General features: G+C 37.0%; 1 protein-coding gene across 5 annotated transcripts in view; it reads right to left on the reverse strand.

Moving 5' to 3' along the window:
• LOC140467141 (troponin T, cardiac muscle-like) overlaps positions 1 to 12,662 on the reverse strand; it is a 42,678-nt gene that overhangs the window by 18,563 nt on the left and 11,453 nt on the right. For 3 of the 5 annotated variants that reach the window (XM_072563213.1, XM_072563215.1, XM_072563216.1), the window contains 4 exons: positions 4,807 to 4,827; positions 2,875 to 2,890; positions 2,118 to 2,178; positions 810 to 926 (listed from right to left, as the gene is read on the reverse strand). In XM_072563213.1, the coding sequence (XP_072419314.1) occupies positions 810 to 926; positions 2,118 to 2,178; positions 2,875 to 2,890; positions 4,807 to 4,827 (215 nt within the window). Of the gene's footprint in view, positions 1 to 809; positions 927 to 2,117; positions 2,179 to 2,874; positions 2,891 to 4,806; positions 4,828 to 11,599; positions 11,627 to 12,662 lie in introns of all 5 variants that reach the window. The other 2 variants (XM_072563211.1, XM_072563212.1) reach the window with 1 other exon arrangement.

Genomic DNA, 12,662 nt, shown 5'->3' on the forward strand with positions numbered 1-12,662 from the left:
GTTCAGGCAGCATCCAACGAGCAGTGAAATCGACGTTTCGGGCAAAAGCCCTTCATCAGGAATAAAGGCAGTTAGCCTGAAGCATGGAGAGATAAGCTAGAGGAGGGTGGGGGTGGGGAGAGAGTAGCATAGAGTACAATGGGTGAGTGGGGGAGGAGATGAAGGTGATAGGTCAAGGAGAAGAGGGTGGAGTGGATAGGTGGAAAAGGAAATAGGCAGGTTCGACAAGTCCGGACAAGTCAAGGAGAGTGTGCTGAGCTGGAAGTTTGAAACTAGGATGAGGTGGGGGAAGGGGAAATGAGGAAGCTGTTGAAGTCCACATTGATGCCCTGGGGTTGAAGTGTTCCGAGGCGGAAGATGAGGCGTTCTTCCTCCAGGCGTCTGGTGGTGAGGGAGCGGCGGTGAAGGAGGCCCAGGACCTCCATGTCCTCGGCAGAGTGGGAGGGGGAGTTGAAATGTTGGGCCACGGGGCGGTTTGGTTGATTGGTGCGGGTGTCTCGGAGATGTTCCCTAAAGCGCTCTGCTAAGAGGTGCCCAGTCTCCCCAATGTAGAGGAGACCACATCGGGAGCAACGGATACAATAAATGATATTAGTGGATGTGCAGGTAAAACTTTGATGGATGTGGAAGGCTCCTTTAGGGCCTTGGATAGAGGTGAGGGAGGAGGTGTGGGCACAGGTTTTACAATGCTGTTGGTATACAAACAATGGAAACACTCAAATCCTGAAAATGCAGCAGAATCAGTAATAAAAGTTCCAGGCTCACATTTCACAATTTACAGAATATATCCCTAAAAAGAAACAACTCACAATTCTTTCTTTCAAAGCAATTATTTCCTCCTCTTCTTTCTTTCTGTTCTCAAAATGCACCTCAATTAAGGTCTGTAACTCCAGAAGATCCTTCTCCATCCGTTTCCGGTGGATGTCCTAAAAAATTGATGGTCATAAAAGCGAACATCAACACATTTGAAAATCTCCCAAATTTTTCATGATTTGACATACAGATAACCATTGCTAAAAGAAAATACAAATTGAAGCTTTTTTGTCTTACATCCATCAGGACTAATGCAAAAAAGAGGCTTGAGGAAAGGGGACACCAATTTATACTGCTTGAAGAGGGGAGTAGAGTGGTTGAGTTATTGTTGTCATGGAGAAACAGTTTTCTGTCAATCTTAGTTCTCAGATTGGACAGGTAGACTCCAATTAGTCAGGGTGCTACCATGGCAATGCAGCAGAAATTAGCTATCTGCATGGCAAGTTGAGTGATAAAGTCTGGGTTAATTTATTACACAGTTTTAAATTAGCTAGTCATATACAAGGTTAAATTACAGATGTCATAACTGACCTTAGGATATTAGGTTAGCTAAGAGGACTTCCATGTCTGTATACTGGGAAGGAAAAATATTGAGCTTGGATGTTATGGTCCAAACAGTTAAATAACAGGAAACCACACAAAAACAGTCCTGAGGGTAAGAAGGGCAAATTATATCTTCTGGGACAAGAATCCTGAATAAGACTGACATTCTGAAAAATAGACCGAGGATATTAAGGGGTGAAATCAGGAAAGATTGTTTCACATAAAATACAGTGTAAAATCATAAAAACACTTTTCCAAAGGATGTTGCTCAACTGTTACCATCAAAACTGAAAATAATTGATTTTGAGAGATACAGGCTATCCAGAAAATGGATTTCTGGTGCAGTGACAGTGTGCCTATCTCTGAAGCAGAAATTCCATGTTAAAATTCCCTTTCAGATCCTGATGGCCATGGAATTGGTATGCACTTCTCAAGATCTCCAAAAATTAGGTGGGGGGCAAGAGAAAAACAAGAAGGTCAGGAGGTTTATGGCAAGGGACTAATTGAAGTTGAGCTACAGATCAACAATGATCTGTTTGAATCTCAGAACTTGCTTGAAGGATTGACCTACCTACACCCTTTCCTTTGTTAACCTAAATAAGGATTGATCAACATCGTGCAAGAGAGCAAAGGATACACAGGAAGATATGTTCAAGACAGAATGTGATACAAGGGGCAAGAAAGAAATCTTTAAAATTCAATTAAGTATTTAGCTCAGGAAAATAGTTTCAAACAAAGAAATTGACAGTTTAGGTACTTACATCAAAGTCAACTCTGTCTCCATCTGGAATTTTAGGTGGCACAAGGTTGGTCATAAAGAGTCTATGAAGATAAAACAAAGAATGCATTAGATCATATTCGCTGTTCACATGTTTACTGAGCTCAACCAGGAAACTTTGACGCAATTACACTGATAGTTATGGGCCAAGGACTGGAAGGTGGGATTTGTGTAGATTTACGATTGTTTTTGTCAGTGAAGATTGTATTGACCAAAGGGTTTCCTCTGTTCTGAATGTTTCTATGCAATTAACATTGTTAGAGAGACCATGAGGAAGACTCAGATGGTAGGTCACATGCCTTTGAAATCCTAAATTGTTTCTACCCCCACCAAAATCAATGCGACACATTTCAGCATTAACTTTTTCAGACATACAATGTCCTCCATTGTCAAACAGATTAATTGCGGTAGCAACATAGGGAAATGCAGCAGCCAACTGAGGACATCAAGGAACCATAAACTGCAATGAGATCATGACAAGATGATTTTCATATTGGACATGTAATCAAGGGAATGACTCTGCTATTTATGCCCATTTGAGAGTGCACACAGGGTCTAAAATAAAATGCAGCACACCATCAAATACCGCGCTGAAATTTCAGTCAAATTTCTGGAATGGGATGTGTGTGTGTGAAAATACTGCACCGCAGGCAACCTCACAAGTATCAAAATGTCAGCAGATAGTCATGATACAATAGCAATTAGCTTCAAAAATGATTGACAAAATTAGCTGCACTTACTTTGGCCTGGGTCTTCCTTCACATGGAACAGTGGGAGAAAATGAGACATCAATTAGTCAAATTTTATTAAAGTCAGAATGAAAACATTAATCAGGTCTGAATTACTTCTGTTGGATGATAATCATTGCCAATGCTTGCAATATGAAGAATTTGTATTGGAAAGTGATGCATTAAATACTTATAAATGGTGAATAATGTTCAAACTTAACATTGAGAATAAAAAACAACCAGTTACATAAAATGTCTATTGAATTAGTCAGCCAGAATATTGCCTGAAGATCAAGCCAAAAAGTGTTGTTCAACTTAAATTAATGTTATGTAGCAAATTTATTTATGATTGTCTCCACTTGATACTTCCAAATATGTTAAGGCTAAGTCTATTTAAAATCAACATCTGATAAAAAGACACAATTGTTAATATTTTGGGTCCAGTGACCCTTCTTCAGACCTTTCCTTTTTCCATCCTGAAGAAACATCATGGACGAAAAACATCAACTTTGCTTTTTCTCTATAGATGCTGCCAGATCTGCTGAATTTTTCCAGCAATTTTTGTTTTTGCTTCTGATTTCCAGCATCCGCAGTCCTTTGACTTTTTTTTTGACAGGGTAGATGTTGAGTTGTCTCCACTAATGGGGAAATCTTGAACTCACAGACATGCTTACAGAATAGGGGCAACATTCATTTATGACTGAAATGCAAAGGAAATACTTCTCTCAGAAACTAATGAACATTTTGAATTTTCTACCCCAGAGAGTTGTGAAGGCTAGATCACAGAAAGTATTTAAAAGAGAAGTTAGAAAAATGTTTGGGAAGTTGGCAATGTGAGGACTAAGGTGACCCTGCATGGAAGATAAACTGACCCCTGAGCCACACCCTGATTCTATACATATTCATTTCTATTTGCAACTGTTTCCAATCATAGCTATCTATTAAGTGAAGAAAATATATAAATGGGTTACAAAAATTTAAATAAAGCAAAGTACCGCAGATCTGAAATAAAAACAACAGGAAGTCTAGAGAAACCAGTCTCCTATCCCCTGATGTTTTATCCCTCCTGTATCCACCCCACACTTCTCTCTTTCAACACCTCAGTCACACTCCTACCCTGTTTCCCTATCCTCTCACCTCCCCAAATCTCATCAGCTGGAGGGTTTCAAATGCTTTAGCAAATAATGTGACAAGCTATGTTAATGTGAAAACAAGCTCAACAGATGTTAATTGTCAAGCTTTATGATGATTATTCATTTTGTATATTGTAGTGCTAATTCTTTGGCTACAATCTGCGATCATATCTTTCTTTACAAATACCACAAATGTTATATCAAGGGAGGAGATATTTTTCTTTGTTGAACATGGAAGCTATTGTGATGCTGACTGGACTGATATTTTTCCAGCTTGTCAGGGATAAATTTTATATATCTCTAATTTCTTTTAAATATTTATTCTGATGCATTGTAAAGTGTTTATTGTGATGAAGTGTATGAAAGTAACAGATATCCATAACATTAATTGGAATAATTTTCATTCCATTGCTAGTTTCTGGCTGAACTTGGCAAAAACAGAATGGATGAAAGAATAAAACAATTAAATGTATAAGCTTTCTTAGCAAAATAATTATTGACTTAACAGTTTCCTGTGTATAAATCCATTACTTGTATCAGAGATAGTAAATTATAAAATTGTGACATCAGTTATTAATTCCACCATGTAAGTTGTCTGAATAAGAGATTATAATTAAGCCAACTGGTACTTTTGCAAGAAATCACAATGTTTATTTATATAGCACCATTAATCAACTAAAATTTCCTGAAGCACTTTGCAGGCTATTATAAAACAAAAAATGAACCAAAGGCCAAGTGACTTCTATTAATGATAGGATTTTGTCCAAAAAATCTTAATGTTCTTTAAGAAGGTGAAAAAAAATTTTTGTACCTCCATCTCTTGTATCTGTTTCTGTAAAAAAAGGTAGGTAAGACATTATTAAAATATTTTTTTAAAAAGACCCTCACACCCTCCTTGTGACAATTACAGACCTGTTAGCTTCAACCATCATTCTTTCAAATATGATTCTTTTATTTTATTTGTAAGCTAGTAGTCTGGACAGACTGCAAAAATAATGCAGAAAACCTCCTTATCTTATTAACAGAATTCACTCAATTTTAGAATTGACTTATAACAGAGCTAGACATTTATTGAGACAATAATATATTATTAAATCTAAAGAGCCAATGACAATTTTAAGCAAATGGTAATTTCTTCAGGAAGAAAATGAACTAAGTGTACACACTGGGGTGTAGTATGAAATGTTCCATTTGTTTTTCTTTTTTCTCCCACTGTGTCCATACATAATGGTAATATTTATTGTTGTGAGTAATAGAAAATACCATACCTAATACAATCATATCACAGTCCTCAGTCCATTTACTTCAAATGTATTAACACTTGTGTTCATTTCTACTTCAGAATTATTGAGGTGAGTTGTTATATCAAATGCTTTACATGTTTTGTACTGGTGGGGGCCAGTATCAGCTAAGAAAAGAAATTGACTTAAGGACAGAAAAGAGTAATCTTTGGTTCTCTGACTGTAAAATTGTGGCATTATTTAGATTATCTTGCTATTGTCAGGATTATTGTTTTTTTTACATATAAATGAAACTGGATGCAAAGTACAATTTCAAATGCTGATGATTACTTGTAAGTATGACTGATGGTGATTTTACACTTAGATTCTGTTGTCATGTGTCCTCAAATAGAGAAGTATAAGAGTACAGTAAAAAATGTATAAGTCAACACACACAGAGCCATCTTAGGTTCAAAGATACCTCAGTGCAAAAAACTTAGGCACAAAGTAGTAAGAGAAATTGAGTTAAAAAGTTAAGCATTATCTTCATAGAATAAGGATAAAAATTTTAAAAATAAAGTAATAGTTAATGTTAAAATCCATCTTATATTTAAACCAGAATAATAACGGAATTAAGTTAAAAGTTCAGCCATATTTGATTAACCCTCTGTTTAGCTCACTCTCCAGGAGATGTCAGCTGCCTGTTCTTAGCAACACGTCCACAGACACCTGATGACCTTCCTCTCTGCTCGCTCCTCTCACACTGGGCCACGGTGCCATCGTTGCTGAAGCTGGTGCCTCCCCGATCTCCTCCTGATGCCTCTGGAACATGCCCGAGCAGGACTCACTCACATGTCGAGACCCGCCATGAGTCACCAAGATAGCAGGCCGAGGCACTACCAAGGCCGCCTCACCGGGTCCACACAGAGAGTGGGAAGGAAAAAAAATCTCCAAGAGTGAAAGAGTAAAAAAGGAAAAGAAAGAGAAAGAAACTGACAGAGTGGATGAGCTCCGTGTCAAGCATTCTACTCTGACACCATCTTGATCTGGTAAGGATAATATCAATCAATTACAGGATGACAAAGATAGCTAGTAGAATGCGCAGACAAAATTTAATGCAGAAAGATGTAAGATTATGTACCTTTGCAGAAGGAATAGGGAGATACAATGTAGACTAAAAAGTTCTAAAAAGTGCAAAAGGGCTAAGAGACCTTAATATCAATGTTTGTAGATTTTGAATCTGGCAGGTTATACAGATAGCTGTTAGACAAACGTATGTGATATTGGACTTCATGAATTGGAGATATTGAATTCAAAAGCAGGGAATACTGAGCCAGTATATCATTTTAGTTAGCCACAGCAATGCTTCTAATCCAAGTACTCAGACCTTAGAAAGGATGTGAGAATGCTTGAGGGTATGAAGAAGTTTTTTTTAAAATTCAAGGATGGGGAGTTTTAGTAGTAAGGTTAGTTTGAAGAAACTGGGATTATTCTCCTGGGAGTGAAAGAAATTAAAGGTGAGTCATAAAATATAATTGTATAAATTTCTAAGTTTTACATTAAAATTTCATTTCCGTTATCTGAAGGTTCAAGACTACAGGACATGGATATGTGGTATTGGGGAAGAGAATGCAAGGAGAATGTGTGGAAGAACATTTTATGCAGTAACTGGCAATGACCTACAACCTGTAAGTGTGGTAGAAATTGGGATGTTTAACAATTTTAGAAGGAAATTGGATCAGCCCTTGGGTAAAATAAACCTCCAGGGTTCTGTGGAGAGAACAGGAGGATGTTGATTGCTATGAAATGGCTGCATTAAGAAAATGAGCTACACTTTTGTAATGTAATCATGGAAGTGCCAGAGAGCAATTTCAAATGTCACAAAGCAGAATTTTATATCAAGTGTAGAGTATATATTCCATGGAAGCATTTTCTGCAGTTTAAAGACGTTTGTATTTGATAAGTTAGCACACAGATGAAATGCCACACATAGGAGAAAAGTGCCACTATGTAGCATCAGCTGAAGGTCATTGAGCTAATAAAGGTTTGAACTGTTTCAGTAAAAATGTCACATGGAATGGAACAGCCAAGAAAACAGTGCACCAACACTTCTGAGAAAAAAAATAGGGATGGACAATAAGTACCAATGATGCCAATATCCCGTAAATGAATAAAAACAAACCATTCAAATACCAAGATCATTAAATATTCCAATGTATCATAATTCTGAAGACATAAAGTTAGAATAAAATTTACATTAATAAATGTTTGTGGTTTCAATAGCAGGTGCCAGTGCATTAAGACATACATTAGAGATGTGAAAGCAAAGCTGAATTGATATTTTCAATCACCTGTGTCAACAGTAAACAAGATTAAACTTTGCTACTGTGCTTTTCTTTACATTATATTCAAACATTTGTTTGCCCCAGCTCAGAAAAATATTAACATTTTGACATTGAATCCTTAATAAACCTGGCCTCAAGATGAAGTATAAGCTTCAGAAATGGCTGAGTTTAGCAATAATCATCTTGTAAAGGCTTTAAAATCAATGCAGTTAAATTGTATTTAGTAGTAAATGAGCAGCAAACTGATCATTTGTATTATTTGTAGAAATAACGAAAATAAAATAGCTATCACTAGTGGAGTTCACAGCAGAGTTCTCTGTATTAAGCACATTTCTGTTTGTTCCTTTTGTGAATGTCTTTTTTGATTCAGCATTGATGCTTTTGTCAACATTCCATAGAAATCTGTCGATACAGCAATTTTTTGTTTCTTTTTAATGTTTTGACTTTGTAGTATCTACTGCTGCGCCATCTCAAACTCAGAAGCAAGGACAGAAACTTAGTCCCTGGCCTCTGACCCACGCAGAGCAGCTATGATCGCGACTGTGCACAGCAGAGTCCCTCGAGCCCCAGGCCCCAGTTATTTAGCCCTGATGCACTACCTGACCAACCTTGGTAACCTTCTTCCACTCCAATATGTCTCTCAAAAACAAACTATAATTCACTTATATTCTAGAGAATGAGAGTTACCTGGGGCCACAGATCATCCATTATTTGTTTCCTCCATCTGGTAAACTGCCTAGAATCCATTCTGCTTCTTGGTACATAAGTATAGCTGATACTGGTAATTGATTGTGTTGGGGAATTATGATTGCCACAATGTTTATTGTCAGCATGTGACAGAGAATATTGAAATAATGATAACATGGAAAATCTTTAAAGTTTTCAGAAATGTTCTTTTCCTCTGTTCATCCATGTTTCAGTTTTGACCTCTTGTGAATAATGAGCTGTGGAAGCTTGGGAATGAAGGCTATAATGTGAGCAAGTTACTTACCAACATCCCATCAGTCAGTGTCACATATAACAAAGAGTATTGTTGGGGCAGAGTGGTGGATGTGATCTATATGGGCTTCAGTAAGGCATTCGACGAGATTCCTCACGGTAGACTGGTTAGAAAGATCAGATCACATGGAATACAGGGAGAACTAGCCATATGGTACAGAATTGGCTCGAAGGAAGAAGACAGAGGGTCATAGTGGAGGTTTGCTTTTCAGATTGGAGGACTGTGACCAGTGGGGTGCCACAAGGATTGGTGCTGAGTCCATTGCTTTTTGTCATTTATATAAATGATTTTGGTGTGAAAATAGGAGGTGTGGTTAGTAAGTTTGCAGATTACACCAAAATTGGTAGTGTAGTGGATAGTGAAGAAGGTTACCTGAGTACAATAGAATCTTGATCAGATGGGCCAATGGGCCAAGGAGTGGCAGATGGAGTTTAATTTAGATAAATGTAACTGGTGCTGCATTTTAGGAAGGCAAAATGGGGCAGGAATTATACACTTAATGGTAAGGTCCTGAGGAGTGTTACTGAATAAAGAGACCTTGGCGTGCAGGTTCATAGTTCATTGAAAGTAGAGTTGCAGGTAGATAGGATAGTGAAGAAAATGTTTGGTATGCTTGCCTTTATTAGTCAGTGCATAGAGTATAGGAGTTGGTAGGTAATGGTGCAGCTGTACAGGACATTGGTTTGGCCACTTTTGGAATACTGCACAAAATTCTGGTCATAGGAAGAATATACGAAACATGAAAGGGTTCAGAAAAGGTTACAAGGATGTTGCCAACATTGGAGGGTTTGAGGTACAGAGTGAGGCGGAATAGACTGGGACCATTTCCCCTGGAATGTCAGAAACTGAAGGGTGACCTTATAGAGGCTTATAAAATCATGAGGGGCTTGGAAAGGATAAATTGACAAGGTCTTTTCCCTGGGGTGGTGGAGTCCAAAACTAGAGGGCAAAGGTTTAAGGTGAGAGGGGGAAAATGTAAACGGGACCTAAGGGGCAACGTTTTCACACGGAGATTAGTGCGTGTATGGAAGGAGTTACCAGAGGAAGTGGTGGAGACTCATACAATTACAATATTTAAGAGGCATCTGGATGGGCATATGAATAGGAAGGGTTTAGAGGGATATGGACTAAATGCTGGCAAATAGGACTAGATTAGTTTAGGATAACTGGTTGGTATGGACGAGTTGGACTGGAGGATCTGAACATCTCTCTGACTCTATACTGTCTAGTCCCAAGCTTCAGCAGGTATATGAGGCTTCCTCCACAGGCAGATAAAGGTCTTTATTAAATACCTAAAAGGGTTATGACACCATTCAAACCTCAAAATGATTTGAACCTTGGATTCCCTGACTCATTCACATTGCCAACCATTGCAGGGAAGACAGTAGTGAATTGTATCCTAGCCTAGATGAATGTTTTTACCATTTTTAAATTCATTTCTTGTGGTCTATGGGTAACAGGAGAGCTCCAGCAGGTCCTACAAATAAACTTCAGCCTTCCTCAGCATTGGAATTCTTTCAAGTTCCCTTCTTGCCCGCACCTCTCATCTTGTTTGGTGCTATTTCTTGAGCATCTAACAGTTGTCACTCGAGTTAATGCTCCTGTCTGTTGTCATTTTTGCTGTTTCAAAGTGAGAGTTTGATTCTGAAATGTAAAACAACATTCCACACATTCTTACCACACCCCCACCCCTACTTAGTTAAAATTGGAGCAGTCCAATAGGTAGGTATAAATCTGTGTATGTCGGAATGAGAGAGAATGTTTGCGTAGTTGCATTTGATTATAGATAAGCCGTTAGCATCTTCAACTTTCCATTCCAATCCCACACTGGAGGATTTCAGTGCTGAATGAATCAATTAATCATTGAAATTCCTTCCTGGTTAACTATAAGTTCCTTTTATTTTAAATTTACCGAAGAGATGTGCACTTGAGATGCAGCTATAATCTGTAAGATATCCACCATTGAATATCAGCAGGTTTTCAAACATTTTGGCACATACACAGCAATGCAATAGACTGCTTTATGGCCACAAAATAACATAATTTTATGCTGAGCATCATTGACCCCATTTTAGCTTAACTATCCCTATGGAAAAGCATATAATCCCACATTGCAAGTTTCATTAAATTATTACTATTGCTCAGAATCCTGAATGCTTGATGTTGATTAAATTTCTATTAGCTGCTGTGCACTAACTGATTTGTCTAAATCATTTCAAGCCTGTCAGTTTTAACAAGTGCAACATTTCAATGAATTGTTCCATGGAAAATAAAATATTAAATTTTGCCAGGCTCAATTCGAGAAACTTCTGATATGTATGGTGATTCAAATGCAATAGTTAAACATGATAACTAATACTTACTTCCAGGGATACAATCTCTGTAAAACTGTTTCATAAAAGCTCAGAGACAACTTCAGGAAGAAACACATTTCTGAGGTTGCCATAGTGAGATGGTGGGTTATGTGGTTTTGTATACAACAACATTATTTTTCAAATGATCTTTCAATGAAAAATAAAAATCTGGACCATAAATTATAGTTGGTTAAGAAAAAGCAAATAAGAACCCTATATGTACAAGTGTGGGCTAGAAGTACAGGAGCTGCACTATCCACAAGATAGTGCTGGCTTTGGGTGAAAGACAGATAATAACTTTATAAATGACGAGAAACAGTTGAAATTTGGGGATTGTACCATGTAATGATTTAGTATTTTTAATAAAGCTGGGAGGTATCACAACTCACACAGAGATGGTTTTATGCTTCATGGTGATAAGATTAGCTCTCCTTGCGTATACATGGAAATTAACAGTTTATTTCCCAAGTCTCCTATCTATTTGTCAAGCTGTGCGACAATACATAGCATTTCTGATTCTGTCTATCCAATAGCTGTGTGTTATAGGAAGAAGGGTGAATGCTAAAATAGTACATGATGTGTAACAATCATTTGGCCATTTCAGTTATCAAACAAAGCCTGAAGACATACGTAAAGCAGTTAATGATTGCAAGCAACAATTCTGAGTTTTTTTTACAATTCATACCTTGAGCCTCTTCAGCAATTTTATCTTCTAGGAATTAAAATTGCAAATGAAAGTTTATTTAATCATCTAAAATCATTTTCAGCAATTTTTTATCTTAAATGAGATTCAGTGTTAAGACGATAGTGACAGTGAAACTGTCAGCCCTTGTATCATTACTCCTCTGAAATTGACAGCAGTTTTAGAGTCTATACATGTACAACTAAAATCTGCTGACAGCTATTAAATGCTTTCCTAGAAGACCCCATAAATTGCAATCTGCTGAACTGGTGAGAACTTCTCCATTCACACTATTAGTCTCACTGTAAACCCACTTGAAATAGGTTACAACTTGTTGAATGATGTAAAATTGGGATTTTATTGGCACTCTAAGATTTTTTTATAAATCTTATGTTAAGATATTACATCACATATAACTGCTTTTTAAAATGTTTATTTGGAGAAAATGAGAAAAAAATGCTATCCTCAAGTCTTGTTTTTCCTTTATAATTTCTAAACCAATGTTTACGAAGGACATACCTTCCACTTACTCAGTGCACTGTGGTTTGAGCCAGCTCACTGGGTACTTTACATTGTCTGAAAATGAATCTGAACCATTATTCACAGTGGAGCATAAGTACTCCCGGGAACTATTCAGTTGTAGATTCAGAAAGTTGAAAACAACAACTCATTCTGTCAAACTGAATAATAATAGTCATTACATTTAACTTTGATCTTTGACAACTTTATAACTAGTGTGTTTTGTGTGCATAAATATTTAGAAGATTAATGTGTAACTTCTTACATTTTTGGTTCAAGTAGAACTACTGAGCTGAAAATAACAAATAAAGGTGCAGCTCAAGTGGGTTTGAAGTAACACTATATTAATTTAATTGGTACACTGTCTGTTTTAAAATCTTTTACCTTATTAAATTGCAGAATAATTTGCACTTTATTGCTATCACAGTGTTTACATTTTTGAGTGTTTCATGACATGATGAATGAAAATATTGCTAAGATTACCATACTTGACCAAATGGTTTGTTTTCTATATCTGTGCTCATGGTATTAATTTGTGATTGTTAAG

The sequence above is a fragment of the Chiloscyllium punctatum genome, chromosome 45 (assembly GCF_047496795.1).
Source record: "Chiloscyllium punctatum isolate Juve2018m chromosome 45, sChiPun1.3, whole genome shotgun sequence".
Lineage (NCBI taxonomy): Eukaryota > Metazoa > Chordata > Chondrichthyes > Orectolobiformes > Hemiscylliidae > Chiloscyllium > Chiloscyllium punctatum.